Source organism: Trachurus trachurus, assembly GCF_905171665.1.
Source record: "Trachurus trachurus genome assembly, chromosome: 7".
Taxonomy (NCBI): domain Eukaryota; kingdom Metazoa; phylum Chordata; class Actinopteri; order Carangiformes; family Carangidae; genus Trachurus; species Trachurus trachurus.
In genome coordinates this window covers 12,924,240-12,943,166 of record NC_139901.1, presented here as the reverse complement: position 1 = coordinate 12,943,166, position 18,927 = coordinate 12,924,240, and the positions used below count along the sequence as shown (strand labels likewise).

Sequence of the window (18,927 nt, the reverse complement as noted above, 5' to 3'; positions counted from 1 at the left end):
CCCCTAAAACTCCAGCGTATGCATGAAATATAGGAATAAAACTATGTTTAAAAAAAAGTATATCATCATCTTGATAGCTGTACTTTCAGATACTGGAGTGAATCAAAACAATGGTCAAAAGCTTTTTCTCTAATTTCTTCATTAGAGGCAAATCTCAGATCTTCATTAATGTGAATCAAGGCAACATTACATTCAGCCACATCTCATCACTCATTCTTTATGTATACACAGTTAATGAAGTCAGCTACGTTCTTTGTATAGTTTATTTATTAAGAAACTATTTAATGTTTGTTTCCAGCATATGAATACAAAAGTGGTGACTAACATGAGTATGATGTTTTCTTATGTGCAAAATGACATTTTAAGTGTTTCTTAACATAACGCATTCACATTTTATAAAGTAAAATCTAATTGGTTTCCAGCTGCTTCGCCCAGATCTCATCCAGCAACGCAGACTTGACTCTGAGCCGTTGGTCTTCAGTGTGTTCAGGTCCCTGACAGCAGCCAGGTGTCAGTTCGCCTTTCTGACTTCTCAAAATGAGCCTAAAACCCTGAGAATATCTGAACTGCTGTCCTGTCCAGTCTCCACGCCATAGGAGGATCTACCAAGTGCATCCATCCACTGTCGGGGGGGAGGAGGGGGGCGACGTCATCTCGCCGGTGGACATAAAATCTTCATCAGACTCTCGTAGCTGAGGAAGGTGACGGCGTTGACGGGGAACGCCCTCAGGCTGTTGAGCAGGAGGCCTTTGAAGAAGACCCTCACCCCCTCCTCCCTCACGCTCACCCTCATGCAGTGGAGGACGCCGCTGTACTCCCGGCCGCCCGCCCCTGACATCTGCAGCCTGGCTTTCACCACGTCCATGGGCGTAGCGAAGGCCCAGGTGACCACGCCCGCCACGCCGCCCGCCATCAGTATTGCAAACGTACCTAATGACAGAAAGGATGAATAGTTGATGTAAAGACTATATCTCAGATGTCTCAGTAAAGCTTCAAACAGAACGTCTTATAATTTGGGATAAATATTCATTTGGACTCAACAATTAACTGATTATATTTTCATCCTTGAGTTTAAATGTTTGTGCCAAATAAAATAAAAAATCCTGACATACTGACATATTACATTCACAAGGCCAAAATTGAGTTTAGTGAGGTCACAGCAAACCTGTGACCTTTGACTTTATACGAACAAAATATTAACATACATTTGGCCTCAAGGATGAAATGATTAGATTTTGGTGGTCAAAGGTAATGTTGATCTCAAGCTCTTGTGAATGTGATATCAGAATTTCATGACTTCTGCAACACTATAAAAATCTCAAAACATGTTTTTGACTTTCTCAAAGGAATTTTTCGAAAGCAACTGGACTTTTGTCTAGACAAATAACCGAGTCCAGTTGCTTTTGATTTAAAATTCCTTTGAGATACTATGACCTGGACAAATGAGAATATGCACAGGTTCATGTTTTTGACTTACAAAAATATTCACTAATTATGATACAGTTTCACTGAAGGTCTCTAAGGACAAAATAATAACACTTTATATCCAAAAGGTTAAAGATCAACTTCACTGTGACATCATAATGTTTCTATGATGTCTGTACTGTGGCTCAGGAAGGCAAGACTATGACCACAAGTAAACAACCAGCTGGAGCTGATTCTAGTTTGAAAACATTTTTGTATCTTTTTATGCAGAAACCAATTTCTGCCAGGAAAACTTTTAAAAAGATACGAAGAGAGACAAGAAATCCTCACTGTAATCAAAATTTAGACTTGTTAAAATTATGTATTTACTAAGTCAATCATAAAACACAAATGTTTAGAAACATTAAACTGTCCTCAGACCACCCTGGTCCCAAACTGTCATAGGCTCAGTAATCTGAGGCTGTGTAACTGACCTGGCTGTTTGCCGCTCTCTGTCAGAGCCGCTCGTGTGACCTCATAGGGCAAAAAGTAGAGTCCATAGCAGGGTATGTCCCTGAGGGCGAGTGCCAGCCCCCCTCTGAACAGACCCCTGGGCCCTTCCTCCTTTAGGATAACGGTGAGACAGTGGATGGGTCCACGGTAGCGGTCAGCTGTTGTCTGACCCTGCAGGCGCACCTTCACCAGGTCGATGGGCGCACAGACAGACACCTGGAAGTAGATCAGAGGGTCAGTCCACCCACAGCATCTATTATTTAGCATTATTAAAGCTCCATACAGTATAAAGGTAGGTGTTTATATCTGACAGTAATTATTAGCTATCAGGATGTGCCCACCGCCCCGTCAGAAGACAGGCTCATCACCTCCTCTCTTCTGATTAGCGGAAAAGAATTTTACTCAAGCTCCAGAGAGACAGAGATGGAGGACTGAGAGAAGAGATGTTTAACTACACTGGGCTGGTTTTTGGTTCTTATAACTGCAAATATATCTTCTTCTGGATCAACAATAAAACACAGACGAAGAAAATACAGGGCTTTAAGGATGTTACAATGGGAAATAATAAACATTAAACAAACTAACACATTGTTTTGGACAAATACAGAATAATATTAGGCTTATCCTGTTAATACAAAAAACTCCATATACTTCTACCTGTGCTTGACAGAAGCTACAGTTTGAATCAGTTGATATAGTCATAAAAGTGTTCAGGAAGATCTTGTGAATCCTAAAGCTACTGTCTTTGGTTACTTAGTGAATCCATCTTATCTCAGAAAAAGAAATATCTGCAACATCTTGTGTTATAGCAAAGGTATTTGTATCTTGAATCCAACAATGTAAATCAGACCTGTATCATCAAATCACTGTCCACATGTATGTTAATCTTATTCATGAAACACATCCTCCATAGCAACAAGCACAGCTGCTCCCTCTCTCTCTCTTCCTTGGTGACAGCTGCTGCAGAATTGTTTATTATAAGTGGAGACTCTTGGAGGACTCCTGCTGGTCAGATAAAATACTGCAACTACTGACTGTCATCAAATTTTCATTACGTACTCACACAATATACCGAGGGTGAATCGTCGTGATTTCACAGACTTTTCCTCCTGCATTATCAGAGAAGAATTAATTGTCAACCAGATTGGTCCATGATAAGGAATCTGTGTGTGGATTAATCATTAACTGCTCTGAGCTTGAACCCTAATGATGTTGATGAGACCCTGACCCTTTCCTCTCATTCTTGTTGTCCCTGTTGTTTCAGCCTAAACATATGCAGGACAATCAGGCTTAATCTCCACTTGACACGCTTGATTACTTTGCTTCTGATTGTCATGAACCTTTGGCCGCCCTCTCCTCTGCTGCCTGGCTCAGATCAAACTTCACATTTTTTTAATGTGCTCTAAACCCAGACACTTATTGTTATGCAGATTCCCACAGACACCCAGTCATTAATACCCACATCTATAGCTCCATCAGGTGTTCTTACCTGCACCAGACCTGAGAAGCAGCCAGCAGTGAAGACCTGTGCAGCAGTAGCTGGTTTGCCTTGTGTACGGTCACTGCGCTGAGACTTGGTGAGGTAATCTAAGGCGTTACTGTAGGAGCCAAAGACGACCGAGTTGGTGATGCCAGTGGTGAGCACTGGAAACGCCATGCCTTTGAAGAATCCATGGAGCTGATATAATAAAAGCATAACAAACAAATAAGTGTACATCTCTCAGATATGGTATCTGGTATCTGGTGTGAATGGTTAAAAAGGAAATTGCACCCACCCCTTCATGAGTGTATGTTTGGGTCACACAGTGAAGTATCCCTTTGTAGGCTGAGTGGGCCTGCAGGCGCACCTGAAAATGAAACACCAGGTGTCAGGAGCAGCTGGTTTGATGCTTTTAGTCACATTTATGGATTTCAGAGAGTCATGCAACCTTCACGGTGTCTAATGGATGCCCGACTGCCAGTCCCACAGCACCTATAACACAAAAATACACAAGACGTTGTCATCTCTTATTCCTTCACATGCATACAGCTATTAAACTATTATGCAAGAAGTAACTGAATACACTGTCTCTGCACCTCCACAGATGTCTTTTGGGTTTTGTTTTATTTTTTACCTGAAATGCTCCCAGCTAAGAACTCCAGAAAAGGCATGGCTTTCACAGTTTCACAACCTGCATAAAAGAACAACGTGTGTGACCAGCCATAAAGATAAAACACTGAGGCTCTTTACAGCAGCACACTGGTTAATACACAACTGACACTTACTTAGATACAATAGGTAGGCTATTTATTCCTACATCATCAAATGAAGATGACGGAATGCTGCTGGTTTTCTCTAATCATAGGTTAACAAAGCCTGTTGTGCTGGTGGTTTTTACAATAGATTGATAAACTCTCGTTTTTGAAGCATTTCACATACTGTAAGTCTGTAGCCTATAGCTATTAACAGAGGAGTAACTCGCCATTAAAAGCGTTACATAATTACAGCACGACTGCAACAAAGACAAATATTTGCTATCGTGCACCAACTTGTTTACCTTTTCGTATAAATCACCTCATTGTTTGAACATCTCCGGAGTCCTGAGCCTTATCGTCCTTTTCCCCCTGTGCCTCTGCTTTGCTCTGCTCTCAGCCTCCTGCGCCCATAGACTGCCTGCACCACATCATCTCGCATTTAAAGGGCGACGCTTCCTGTTTAAATGGCTGCCTTTTCGAAATAAAAGCAAACCTCTGCTACATTTTCGTGTAAATCATTAACTAAACAAAATTAATTCTCGCCATATTAAGCACTATTCTAGTATTAGCCTAGCAGAAGTAGGCTAGTTGCCTAATAGTTTGTGGTAATAGTGGACATAGCTACTGGATGTGAGGTTAGGTCGTAAATTAGGGGCGCATTCCTACTATGCATCTTCACAGTTTCCATCCGTGTAGGATTTTATTTTGAAAGGCAACCCGCACGGTTTCCCCTATCGAAATGTTTCGACTTTTGCAGCGTGAATGTTAATGTTGTTAAAGTTGTAAAATAAACAATCTCGAGTGATTCCGTGTCAGCTTCTCTCATCTCTGCAGAATTGTGCACCAAACAACTTGCATGTCTGTCAACACATGCAAGTGTTGACCGTCATGTGAGCTGTTGGGTGCGCCCCGCCCCCTTTTTACAAAGCATCTGAGAGTATAGTGAGTATTTGAATAGAGAGAAGTTAAATATTTTGGCTCTTTACTGCAAAAGAATCCGCCGCCCACAAGTGTTGGTGTTGTTTGTCTCTCTGGTCTGTTTGGTTTTCTGCAGGTCAGGGAGTTTGAGAGCAGACCAGGTCCGCTCAGTTAAGAGCATTCCTCTGTGTGGCCTCGAAAACTCCTTGGTTACCTTCTCTTGTTTTTTAGTGTGAATGCTTTCTCCTTTCACAGTGTCACTGCTATGGCAAGCTGGTGATCTCGAAATGAAAGCTGTAGAGAAAATGAACTTAGAGTTAGGCACACGCACACATAATAACTTTATTTTCCCTTTAAACACCACCACAATGAATTTGAAATGAAACAATCAAGAAGTATCTTTGTCTTTTTTCTTTTCTTTTTTGTTGAAAACTTTATTATTGTCCAACAACATGTAGAGTGCACGTAAGAACAGAGGATAAAACGACAGACATCCCAAGACATGAAGACATAACAGAGATGGCAAGCCCAAATTGGTCAAATTAATTAATTTATTAATTAACATAAAATAAATATAGGAAGCATTAAAAAAATGTAGATATTAAAATAAATAGAAATAAAATTAGATTAGAAAAAAGTAGAGATAAATAATAAAGCAATGTAAAGTGGCAGACAACTCCACTTAAGGTAATTTAAGTAAAACTGAAGAGCTGAGCTTTGTTAGTTGCAATATTTCAGAGACTCAAAATAAAAATTCAGTTCAATTAAAAATAATGGGAATGGAGGGGTTGCTTTGGACATTTTAACTTTATGTATGTGGAATTTATAGTTATGTGAAAAGATTGACCTACAGATGAATTCATATTATTTTGAGAGAAAAAGACAAAAAATAATGATTTTTTCATCAGTGATAAAAAAAAATAACATTTTCCAAATCTTTCCAAAAAGTAATACAAAGTGGACATTTATAAATTAAGTGGATGATACTTTCTCTATTACTTTTACAAAAGGTGCAAGTAGATGATACTCGGCAAAAGCGCAGAGTGTGACGCCATCACTAGTGGACTCGAACAGTCTCGCTTGTAAACAACGATGACGTCTACATCAAGCGCCATTAGCTAAGCTAATGGTTGAAAACCCGCGTTTTGGATCGTGGGATGTATTCAATTTTTATTTCATTTAAAAGTCTGATTCAGGATTTTTGTAATATCTTTGTGAAAACTCAAACTTTATTTCTCTTTCCATCGGGTTGACATCGAGTCAGGCAGCAACAAAGTAACTATATTTAACAAGTAAAAACAGCTTCAGATATAAAATGCGGGCTTCATAGACTGCTGCTTTAGCCAGCTACAAAACTAGCTATTTCTCTCATTTGACAGTTTCTGTGGACAAAACATGACAACTCTTACAAGACAAGACCTCAATTTCGGACAAGGTAAGGAAATCAAAACGAGGAAGAAATGTTTGAACAATGTTATTGTGGCTGTAGTTGCAAAGCGAGAAGCTTGACGACATTGTGTTGATAGATTTGGCTGTAAAATGTGACAGTGCCTTCTTGTAAATAACCCTGTTACAGACACAGCTTAATATATTTGCTGAATCACGAACATAATGGCCTGGCCAGTTTATCATGAACACAAATCAAGCAGTGTATTACTGCAAATTCTCTTGTCTTTAACAAGCTGGATGTGGCGTTACATTCGCTGGATTCAATAACTCAGTTGAGTCGCTTTTTTTTCAGTGGTTGCTGACATCCTGTGTGAGTTCCTGGAGGTCGCTATTCATCTCATCCTCTATGTCCGTGAAGTTTATCCCTCTGGAATATTTCAAAAGAGAAAGAAATACAACGTGCCTGTGCAGGTATAGATCAGTAAATGTGTAAACTTTACGTGGAGATCACATCTATTTATGTTTCTAATGGTCATCTGTCTTTGATGTGTTTATTTCTAGATGTCGTGCCACCCAGAGCTGAACCAGTATATCCAGGACACATTACACTGTTTAAAACCGCTCATTGAGAAGGTAAGAGATGACCTGAAGGTGACTTTTCAATCTCAAGTATTGTGTCATCTGTGCTGAAGTCTTTCGTTTCCCCACCAGAACGATGCAGAGAAGGTTGTGGTGGTCATCATGGACAAAGAGCATCACCCAGTAGAGAGATTTGTGTTTGAAATTTCTCAACCTCCACTGCTTTCCATCAGGTTTTCCCCTCATTATTTTCTTAAGGAAATTAATGTAAGCCTGTTTTGTTATCAGCGTGGTCGTATTCACCAACTTTTGTCTTTGCAGCTCTGACACATTACTGTCTCATGTGGAGCAGCTGCTAAGGGCGTTTATCCTGAAGATTAGTGTGTGTGATGCTATTTTAAATAATAACCCACCAGGTAACATCATTACTTCAACACAAACACAAACACAACACGTCATTGTCATAATCTGAAATTTTACATGCAGGTGGTCGATGTTGAGTTAACAGTGGAAACTGATACAATTGCATCTTTTATCTTGTAACAATGCAGAGCAGCATTTAATACGGTCATTAGTTACGCTTGTGTTTGAGAGAGCCCATGTTATCTTTCACTGTATAAGGTGACTTGGGCCCTGTTCAGACTATATATTACCATACTTGTCTAGTGATCTGACTGATCACTAGTGTTCAGCTTGTCTAAGTTGTTGTATGAATGCATCCAAGATCCACAGAGGGTGCACAGTGCACCACATTTAGCCTGTGGTTGTTTTAGCAGTGTGAATGCAAATGCATGCTGACTACACTGAAGGACTGAACTACTTTACTGATGTCCAGTTACATAACAAACTCAAAAATGATACATTTATGTTTATAGTTAACTTTTTACGAGTTTACTTTTATTCTACAGCTGTTCACTGATTTGATCTCCATGTGCAATAAGAATTGATCACCTCTCACACAATTTACAAGGCATTTTATTTTTGTTATGTTTCTTTGTTGTTGTTTTTGATATGTTATCAACACCCACCAGGCTGTGTAGTGTCTCAAGAAGCCCTGTTAGTTAAATGCTTAGGGTGCACAAGGTTGAGATAAAGACTCCGGCTGTGGTTGGAATTGGAATTAATGGAGGCAGGATTTGGGAGTAAACTGACAGGAAGGATAAGACTGTGGCATGTAGATCAGGGTATAACGTTCTCCATGGTCCTATACATGCTGTTCAGAGGCTGTAGGCCAACTGAAATTACAGGGTGAATCTTTAAATCTTTTAAGCAAGTGAATTACTGCTAAAAGCTGTGTGAACTGAAGGTTGAGGGACAAGAGAGTTAAGCTTGTAATGTCAAAGACTTTGTTGTTAAGGAATTTTATGACATGTAAGTGATATTAAGAAGGGAACAGATACAGGACAGACCTATGTGAGTGACTTGTTTTTTCGTTACAGGGTGCTCGTTTACGGTGCTAGTACATACCAGAGATGCTGCCACACGCAACATGGAGAAGGTTCAAGTAATCAAGGTGAGGGTTTTAAAACACGTCCACTTCATTGATTAAAATAGCAGCATGATCCTTCTTGGTAGCAGAACAATTACGTATATGTCTTTGTCTTGTGCCACATTTGGGAAATTTCCTTCCTCAGGATTTCCCATGGATAGTTGCTGATGAGCAAGAAGTCCACATGCAGGAGCCCAGGCTCATCCCACTGAAGACCATGACATCTGACATAGTGAAAGTGAGCGGACTCATCCTCCTCATTCATTAGTGTAGTTGTAATAGTTAATAACAACCACATTCAAACTCCCCCATTCTTACCAATTCGTTTGTACATTTCTCTTCCACAGATGCAGCTCTATGTGGAGGAGAGAGCCCAAAAAACATAGTCACCTCCCCTGCAGGAATGAGTGATTCCCCGGCATGAACTAGTTGGTGACAACACTGAATCACGAGCCGGGCAAGATGCAGCCTGTCAGAGGCGCCCCAGTCCAGAAAGATGAAGAGACATAAGATTATATGAAGAGTGAGGTCGTCCTCCTTGTGGGGCATGTGTGTGAGGTGCATTCTGTACATAATGCTGCAGTTTGGGCTGGACCATTACATTTGGCTGACATGTGTCTTGTCTGCCTCAGATTTAAACACATCCAATACACATATACATAAATATGATTCTATCTTTATTGCCATGGACTGTGCTTTATTGTTTTAAATGCAGACCAGTATAGTAACATGATCATCAAAATGTATGTTGCATTGTGTCTCCAGTAACCATCGCCAATGTTTCCTTCCACCTTTATGTGACAAATGGAAAGTTGTGATGTGCATTTCATTTTTACTGCTGGTAGCATTGTGACTCACATGTAAAGAGTTATTATTACATTGTAATAAAACATTTTTAACGCAGCTGCATGAAAAATATCTGTTGTTATTTGTACAGAGTTTTCAGTAGAATGATCCTTGGTAATAAAAAGGCAAAGCTTTATTTACACGGCACATTTCATTCCAGATGATAGCACGCTGTGCTGCACAAAGTGCAAGTCATCGTGGAACTTCCAATGTGGATAATGTAAAGAAAAAACACGAGACACCAATAACATCTAACAACTAGCTCATAAAGTTCAAAATCTGCTGAGATCAGTTTGCTTCTGTACTCGTATAAACACCACTATCAGTGGATCTATAGCCCTATCTAACAAACACAGTTTCTACTGTATCAGCAACAACAGGAGTCCTAACCAAATGATAAAAGACCCAGTTACCAGTAAAGAGAAAATAAAAAGTTTTGTGTGTTGGTTTTGCAATAACATAATGAAATTGAGTATTGCGGCAAAAAACAAAGCAGCCATCCACAATTCATAGACTGACATCAGCCTGATGAAGTGGAAGTTGGATGCTCAGTCATCTGCACCACTTACTAGATCTTTCAGGAACACAAAGGAAGAATGAGAGTAGTGATCCTAAAACCAATGACACTGGTCAGTCAAAACCTACACAGAGGCAGGAAGTGGCAACCATGACAATGATGAGAGAGAGTCTGTTTTATAAAGTATTATTCTATGTGTCGATTTAAGCAGTGTAAGACACAACTTGATGCTTTTACTGTTTTAAACTCAGATGACTCTTTATACTTTTTTTCAATACTGTTTTATTACAATAAACAATAAAACTTGTTTATTACAGTAAAAAAATATTTTACACATTTATATAACTTTCATTTTCCACATATCTACAATCAGGATGCAAGAATCATAACCAAAAAAATCACAGATTTTCAGTATAGCAATATTGATTTCTTTGATTTCTTATCATAATTAATTTGATCAAAAAGTACACTTAATTGTTAGCATGCTCTTTTTCTTTATCTACAAAGTCTAGATAGATTTTGCCCCCGACAGCACTGAGCAGCGCTATGGGCACCTGTGGATGTAGTATCCCGTCACATATCCTATGATGTAGATGGACACCAGAGCAGCCAGAGCTCCTGCTGTCCTAATTGCTATTCCAGTGTTGCCGACACAGACTCTGTTGTAGAACCTGTGAATGGGGGAGAAAATAAATTCAGTCGAATTATTGACTCGAATTGTGTATTTATTTTTCTTCTTTTTTTTTGCCGAGTCACATATAAATAAAAAATACATTTAGTCCAATGATCCAGTCATGTCTTATGAAAGAGTGAAACCACAAGTGGGCAATCGGGAGGACAGGGATAGGAAGCAAACAACAGTTCTCTGGACAAACTACGTAAAAAAAACCCCTTCTTTGATCAATATTTTGTTTAACATGGTTTTTTTACATTAAAAAAAACCACCACCTGCTGGCTCCAAGTGAAAGAGCAGAGAGCATCTAAATGGTTAGAGGTGGAAACACCAGAGAGACTCAGCCACATGTTTGAGCCTGAGTCAGGCCCAGGCTCAGAGGAGGAGTCTGTTGAGACCAGAACCAGAGACGAGCAGACCGGTCAGAGCGGTTTGCACAGCTTGTATCTTTTGTAACAGTTAGCATGGAGAGCATCTTTTAAAATGAGGTCAAAAGGTTCATATTGTCTGTTTCCAATAAATAGTGGAACAAGGTTCTTATATACAAGACATATGTAACGTGAGAAAAGTCAGTACCTTGACATGTTTCAACAGGAACTTCCTCAAAAGCGTCATCTGGTGTTAGGGTGATGTGTCTTTTTACCAGCTGATATCGAGGTACTGACTTTTCTCACATTACATAATTATGTCTTGTATATAAGAACCTCGTTCCACTATCTTGTAGAATGGTTAGTGCAGTTAGCGTCTTTTTCTGAACAGTTAGTGTACCAGTATTTTCAAAAAGGTTTGCTGAGTGAGCATCTTTTATTTGTTTATGTTGTCTGTTGCCTTGTAAATGGCAGTGGCTGACACAGTGTTGGCAGTTGTGCTGATGCTAACTCTCTACATACTAACATGGTCTCAGGTGTATTCAGCCCCGCCCCCCCATCCCCACAAATTGACAGGATAGGCTCCTGGATCACTGCAGTTCACAGTGGAAATGTCACAGTGCTGACTGATAACTGATGATATGAAAACGTTTTATGTGTGGAGACTTTGGATCTTTAATGTTTCACCTCATCACAGTGGACTGTGACGCCTCCACTTTCATGTCGATGTTGTCCTCGTTCCAGCGATCATACTGCACAGTGCCTCTGTCAGTGTCTCTGTTGGGCTCCATGTGTGAAGTTCTCCTGCTCCTTAGAGGTTTACTGGGAACACTGTTCACTCACTGCTTCACTGCTCGGTCTGCACACACACACACACACACACACACACACACACACACACACACACACACGGACTTTCAACCACTATCTATAGTAATGACAAGAATTAAAGTGCCAGGTTTGCCTACTTTAAACTGCTTCTTAATACAATGCTGAGGCAGATGAATAAGGTCAGTCAAGGATCTATGTTGTCTACTGAGACCGCATGACTGAAATAACAATTGTCTAAAGGCAGGGATTGGTTGATTGTCACTCAAAGCAGACGCCATTTTACATCCCAACATTCACATAAACTCAGTTTGTACTCACCTGAGTGTGAAACAGTCAACAAGCTGCTCATGAAGCTCTGCTCTCCTGCGCTTTTAAAGCCACCACTGAGACTGAAAGCCATTCCTCCTGCTCCTGCTACAAGACCTCGGCCATAGTTCATGTGTTCACTGAGGTCAGTCTGTCATAAACTCATTGGTTGGAATCCAACTGTCGTCTTTCACCTCCTTATATGACTCCAGCTCAGTGATAAAGGGCAATTCAAACCCTGTGGTGCTGTGGTTAGTCTCTGGTTTCATCACATCCTGTGCTGATACTGGACTGAAGAGCACAAATGCTTAGTGCTGAAGATTTCATGATCCCCCCTCCTCCCGCCTGTGTTCACAGGGCATTTGGTTAAATGTAACATCACTTTGTCATTTCAAAGATATTCTGTCTATACTGAGGATAAACATATTGCAGGTGGAGTAACAGCGCCCTCTGGTGTTTGTGTGTGTAAAGTATCCACCAATCTCAGCAACGCACTCGTTCTACCACCATATACACTTGTTTATCATATAATGTCACAGGACATTTTAAATGGAGAAACGGACCCTGTCTGTGTTGGCAGGTATGTGCTGCAGCCCACCTGTGGAATTAACATGCAGATCACCCATTAGACCAGTGTTACAGTTGGTGGCACACAGGGATCCTGCAACCACAATGGGCCCCACGGCCCCTATATCAAGACTCCTGCCTGCAGAGTTTTCACTGCCCTTTGATCTCCTGCAGGCACTGGTGGAGGTTTATCTATTAACTATGTGGATGTTGTGCAGTGCTGCCCCCACATGGACAAACATGAGGGTCTGCTACACTTGAGGTTTGTCTTCATTTGTGTGTTTGTCTCTGTGCATGTGTTACGGAACAATATAGGTTTTTGTTTGTTGCACAGATTAGAAGACCATAATGTTTCAGGCTATGATTATAAACTCAACTTCCAAATATTGTTCCTGGCAAATTAGGTTTTTTTTTCCCCCCCTAAAAGATTCATGAGATGAAAACATCCTTGTGTATTGTTTTTCTATTCATAATGTGTTTGTGGACCACTAGAGCACAACTAATCCCTGCCATCACTTTAGAGTGTTTCTCCCCCCATGGTGCAACAACCTCCATTATCTTGTTATGAGTCAGGCTGGTGAGGGCCTCTGCTCCACGCTCAGGTGACCTTTGGTACCGGACACATATTAGACTCATACATGAGCAAAGCTCAATGCTGAGGCGACAGAAATAAACAGAGGAGTTTAACTGATCGGGAACAACCACAAATTATGGTTCCTAAGTGTTTTAGATTTACCTTCATGCATATTTTGTAAAATCTGTGACTTTTAGTTTTAGCGTTTCTTTTTTGAAGTCAAAGGTGGTACGATGTTATCCTTCCTCACGTCTCTTTTTCCAACTTCCTACCTCATACCGGGATGGTTGACTCTGGATACAAACCTACTGGAGAGTTTATTTCAAGGTGGGCTACTCATCTGTTTGCTCTCTCTGACGACGACATCACTACAGGTTGTTTCTACACTGCACATGAGGCTGTAGTAGTGTGTTATTGAAATGCAAATTTAGTGTGTTATGTGACCTGCAGGGCTGGTGGGTGCGTGCGGGATCTCAGTGGTCTGCTCCTTGATGAGAGTGCACCTATTTTTAGAGGAAGAGAGGTGAGGAAATCTATCTTTTAATAGAGCTGTACTTGAAGATGAATTTGGTGAATCATCTGAGCAGTTTCAAGTTTTTAAACTTTCACCATTCTCATGAAAATATTCATGTTTCAGTTCAGTGATTCACTTTAATTTCTTTAGTGTCTTTTTCACCAACAATCCACAGCTTGACTGATGAAAATAATAAAGACACGTCAAGCCAGGGGACACTCAGTCATCAAAGGAGAACTAAAACTGGACTTTCTGAGGTGCTCCACTTTCTCTTTGTGACTGGGATGCTGGCGGTGGTGGGCTCCCGTGTGGCGTCTCTGGTGGTACTAGAGTTCTGTCTCCGGGCTGTGTCTGGATGGGTTACAGCCGGACCAGTAAGAAACCAATACTGTGATAAAAAAAATAAACCTGACTCTCAACTGTACTACCACTTGATTTCCTCCCTGCATCTATTATTTGATTTTTGCTGAGTTAATTTTTGGATTTATTCGTCTCACGATGACACATGACGTCTGCTCCACCAAGCAGGCCATCATCTGTTTTGATTCATCCGTCAGTTCTGCTCATGTGCTCCTTTGTTTCCCACAGGAGTCCAGGAAATTTCTGCTGCAGCTGTTAGTTCAGAGCCAGTTTTCTCTGGGCTGTGCCCTAAGCTGCAGTCTCAACTTCCTCCACGAGGGGGCGACCCAGCGCTGGCTATGTCTGCTCCTGGCAGCAGCACTTAGCTGGTTCCTGGCTCGGCAGGCCACACGCCTGCTGCACCATGTCATGGCTCTGTATAAACTCCACAGCTCACAGCGCTACTGCGGCATTTGCATCAGCCTCCTCTCATCAGGCCGCTGCCTGCTGCCCATGCTGTGCAGGACTATGATCATTACCTTCTCTGTGGCTGTGGTGGCCGCTGTGTCAATCATTAATCAACACTTCCTCTCTGCAACAGAGGCCCTCAGGTTTTGGACACCACTGACTATCTGTTACACACTGCTGGTGGTGTACATGCAGGGTGAGACATATCAAAACATGAAAATTAACATTATGCTACTCTAAAAAAAACGTTAATGATGCCTCAGCCTGAAACAATATGATCCATCCCTAGAACTCAGTGATGAATTATACATAATTCATCACTGAGTTCTAGGGATGGATACATGTATCAGTGAGCTCCTTCCCTCTGGTCTGCTCTGATCACTAGCGCAGTCTGTAGTTTTAAACACTATTCGAACCTGTCCTACATTCTTGCCACATATTTTCCTCTCATGCTGCATTTTGCAGAGGATCAGCACCGTCTGCCCGGCAGCCAAGCTGTCCTGAACGCAGTGGTGGTGCGCCTCGGGGGGTTGATGGTCCTGATGCTGACTGTTGGACGCTGGGCTGACGTGCTCCACATCCTAATGTGTTTCCTGGGTGAGGCCAGCTGTCTAATCCCCAATAAGGATTTGCTGGATGCAGCATCCTCACAGGTCAGTGAGTCTCCCTGGAAGCAGCACACAGGGCCAAAAGCACTTTCTCTCCGCCGAGACTCAAAAAACTGGGGCAGAATATCAATGCGTTCATTAGACTGCGTCCCAAGATGAAGCTGAACTTCTCTAACTTGTGTCCCAGGTGGAGCAGGTTTAAGACCCTCAAGACAGATTCAGGTCAAAGTATTCTCTGATTCAGAATATTGAGCCTACTTTTCCTTTCACTGAGCCAGCCTGACTAAATAGCTGAGAGTTTCAAATAAAAGGCATGTAGTGCATCGCAAGTAAAAAGAAAGAAAGAAAAAGATGCAGATTATGCATTTATGTTGGCTTTAGAGGGCTGAATCTATTCTGCAAATAAAAAGGTACATAAAATGAAATGAAATCAGATTAACTTAAAAGATGTAAATCCAACAATACCTGATAAATTAGTAGCTACGGTTAATTTGATAATATTGTCACATTCATTATTCTGATCATACCAGACATGCAGGGGCAGTGCCAATGACTATCTGTAGCCTATGCTCTACATCAGCAGCTTGCTTATAGCCTACCCTCTATTATCATCTTAGGTCATGTATTTCATCTGTCATGTTTCCTGTATGCATCTAGGAGGGGGAGGAGGACTACACACACTACGCTAAACCTGAGCGTCAGCGACGAAGACCAAAAGCGCAAGAGAAGGAGCATCACAGATAGCAGCTCTGTGATTCTAAAACCTAGTGGTCCTACTTCAATTTCATTAGTGTAGCTCCAACAATTAATGTTTTTGTACATAATAGGCTATGTGATATTTTTTTCATTAAACTTCCAAGAAGCATGCTATGAGTAACATGTGTGATTCTTCAACCACAATGTGATGTTAGATAAAGAAAATAACTGAACAGTAGCCGGCCATAATCAACAACCACTGCCTGTATAGGGAGTAGTGAACATCCTCAGTACAATAACATTATTCCAGATGTCTGGGGGGGTAATATTATCCTTACTCTTGAGTCAGAAATTGATGTTCTTGATTGATATTTTCTTCTTAATCTAATTTTCTCTCTGGTTGTCAGTGCACTAATACTATGCCAACAGACTTGCAGTTCTGGATGTTATTACAGGAGTCGGTGTGATCTCTTGGATGAATTAATGCAGTATCTTGGATAGAGATTTTGGCCAGTAACTCCTGAGAAGACTTACTCTTCCAACATTTTCTTTGTGGGGCCCACTTGGAGCCTGAGGGGGTGTTGTTACGTTTTCGACAGCCGACTGACATGTAAAGGTTAAAATAAGTGAGATTTATACTGTTATAATTATACAAGATGCCTATAATGAGCTGATTCTAATTATTAGAGGAAAAAGAAGAAAAATCACAGCTACTCTATGTGCTTTTATTTTCAACAATATGAATCCTCTGATTAATTTGGTTGAAAAAAAAAAGTAAAAATAAAATAACTAATGTAGTATAGGCTACATTAAAAAACAACAAACAAAACATGCAACAGCGTCACATTAAATAGGCTACATTTTTTACTGATCGGTGAGTCTCTTCAGAAAACAGACATTACTCTTGGCAATAAGGCTCGGCTTATTTGTATCGCTCATCGCTGACAAACGGCTGCTGGTAATTATTATCTACATTGTCTCATTCCCACATAACGTGTGGGCCTTAGAGGCACCGCTCTGCTTCTGTCGTCTGTCTGCTCGGTGGAAAGAAAGGCAAAATGGCTGACGACAGCGTTAGTGCTTTAATGTCACACAAAATGGCGTTAGACAAAGAAAAGGCTAGGTGACTTGGTTTTGCTCTGACCTTTGCTCCGACGAACAAAGACCGTTTTACTTAAGTCAACAAACCGCTTCAGTGGACCTCACTAAGGCCTACTGACTCCAAATTAACTTTACAACACCCGTAGGTTTTTTTTTTTTTTTTTTTTCATGAGGGACGTTCACTACATGTTGCCACCTTAACATCATGACATGGTAAGCTCTGCGCTGTATCAATAAGTGTGACGGGTTATAGGTTTACTGAGACCCCCGTCAAATTAAAAATCCACATATTCACGCCGGTATTATGCCCATTAGATGTCTTTATTGACAGAAACATATTCCACGAGAGGGTTTTTGTGATATCAGTCCCACGTCATTCCGTGATGAAAATATAGGGAAAAAAAACACACAAAACAAAAGGCTTGTGAAATTACAGTGCGCACATTGGCCTGGCGGTCCAGTTTTTCCGAGATAATCCAGGTCTGGAAATCACTGACGAGGAAATTTAGATTTGGTGTCTTGTCGATCCACCAAAATAGGATATTTGAAGGTAGGTACTCCCGTGGGTTTATTAGATTTTTGATTGAATATAATTCCACATCAGGACGGACTCAGTAGACAACACGGAGGACCTTCTCCATGAGCACCCGAATATGGTGAAAATGCCCATTGCAATGGCGGAGAGGTTTGTTGTAGCCTCCTCCGGAGATTTCCAGACGTTTCTGTTCTCATCTGATAGGCACGCAGCACGCAGGCGCACAGCGGTTTTGTGTGTGTGTGTGTGTTTCCCCTGTTACCGCAGTTTGACGCACGCGCACTGCCGCTGCTAATATGCACGCTTAATATAGTAACAAAAGCAGAATAATGCTGCTGTGTAGTAACAGAGCTCCTCTTCTAAACTTACATTCAGTGGCCGTTTTCTATAGGCTCAGCGGTAGGCTACATTCAGCTTCTGCATGGGTAAACACACAATACTATACATTCACTAAAATCTGTCCATCCACTATGTTAGCTGAGATATTTTAAATATTCTAGGATAGGCCTACTCATTAGAATAAAGTGTCATAAAACGTGTAATAACAGGTAAAGTGTTCTAAGGAAGACAAATACAAAGTGCAAGTTTTATTTGCCCCTCATCACTGCTTATCACCACTGGTCTCTTGGACCTTTGGACATGGGCCCAATTGTCTCAGGTTACTTATTAGCCTGCAACAGCTCTCAGACCAGGTCAAAGTTCTTGACTTCATAGCCTCCACGCCATTTTTTCACCCACTAGTATTCGTAGGGGTAAATTAGTCAAATGGTATTTGCCCTGACAGACCAACAGGGCAAACATAAGCCATACTAGGCTACAGCAGGTTAATACATACAGTAAAGTCGAATCAGACTAACTATATGAAAAATATTTATCATTTTGATATGGTAAGATGTTCATGAGTATTTTTTATTGCCCTGTCTCAACTGTGACAGGTGTGTTTCACCTGTTAGTTAAAAAAATAAAATAAAAATCTATGGTGATACTTTAATTTCTCACAATTTCCCACAATGCATTGCTCAATAATAATAGAGTTTCCACTGTTTATATTAGTAGGCTATAAATTGCACAGGAATTTGTTTTAGACAAAATACTTTTTGAGTCTTAGTTTGAGAATATTCCTATAAATTAATCTCTGACAACTTTAGTTTTAGTTGCATCAATAGAACGAAGGCTAACAGATTAATTAACCTGGGCCATGAAAAGCTGTTACCAATACATAACAAACCAAAAGATGAATCTGCACAATGTATCTGAGTCACATCTTCAGTTGGTTCCAAAAAGTGATTCTCAAAGTCTAGAACAATACTGGATAGATGAACAATAAATATATTAATTATTGATGATAATGATATTGTCTAAACTATTAGGTTAGGGTTATGATCACATCATTCACATCATTTTCATACTCATCAAACCCTGTGGAAGCATTTTACATGTATTGTGTTTCTCCAGGC

The 18,927-nt window shown here is 40.7% G+C and overlaps 3 protein-coding genes across 4 annotated transcripts; 2 read left to right on the top strand and 1 right to left on the bottom strand.

Moving 5' to 3' along the window:
• Window positions 1-263: 263 nt before the first annotated feature.
• On the bottom strand, window positions 264-4,577 carry slc25a45 (solute carrier family 25 member 45). 2 transcript variants are annotated; one of them, XM_083975985.1, is made up of 7 exons: window positions 4,455-4,577; window positions 4,032-4,088; window positions 3,846-3,889; window positions 3,693-3,764; window positions 3,407-3,595; window positions 1,899-2,133; window positions 264-930 (listed from the first exon to the last, which is right to left on the bottom strand). In XM_083975985.1, the coding sequence occupies exons 2-7, from the start codon at window positions 4,066-4,068 to the stop codon at window positions 650-652; spliced, it is 858 nt and encodes a 285-aa protein (XP_083832111.1). In that variant the 5' UTR covers window positions 4,069-4,088; window positions 4,455-4,577; the 3' UTR covers window positions 264-649. The 2 variants fall into 2 exon arrangements, with proteins under 2 accessions (XP_083832111.1, XP_083832112.1); XM_083975986.1 differs by having other exon boundaries at window positions 4,472-4,543.
• Window positions 4,578-6,172: 1,595 nt separating this feature from the next.
• Window positions 6,173-9,430, top strand: mad2l2 (mitotic arrest deficient 2 like 2). The gene is made up of 8 exons (XM_083974849.1): window positions 6,173-6,505; window positions 6,812-6,930; window positions 7,021-7,092; window positions 7,171-7,271; window positions 7,360-7,454; window positions 8,478-8,551; window positions 8,673-8,765; window positions 8,875-9,430. Exons 1-8 carry the CDS (start codon window positions 6,466-6,468, stop codon window positions 8,911-8,913), a joined length of 633 nt encoding a protein of 210 aa, XP_083830975.1. The 5' UTR covers window positions 6,173-6,465; the 3' UTR covers window positions 8,914-9,430.
• Window positions 9,431-13,157: 3,727 nt separating this feature from the next.
• tmem82 (transmembrane protein 82) lies at window positions 13,158-16,004 on the top strand. The gene is made up of 6 exons (XM_083975014.1): window positions 13,158-13,536; window positions 13,660-13,732; window positions 13,899-14,097; window positions 14,312-14,726; window positions 14,996-15,183; window positions 15,796-16,004. The coding sequence occupies exons 1-6, from the start codon at window positions 13,443-13,445 to the stop codon at window positions 15,880-15,882; spliced, it is 1,056 nt and encodes a 351-aa protein (XP_083831140.1). The 5' UTR covers window positions 13,158-13,442; the 3' UTR covers window positions 15,883-16,004.
• Window positions 16,005-18,927: the final 2,923 nt, after the last annotated feature.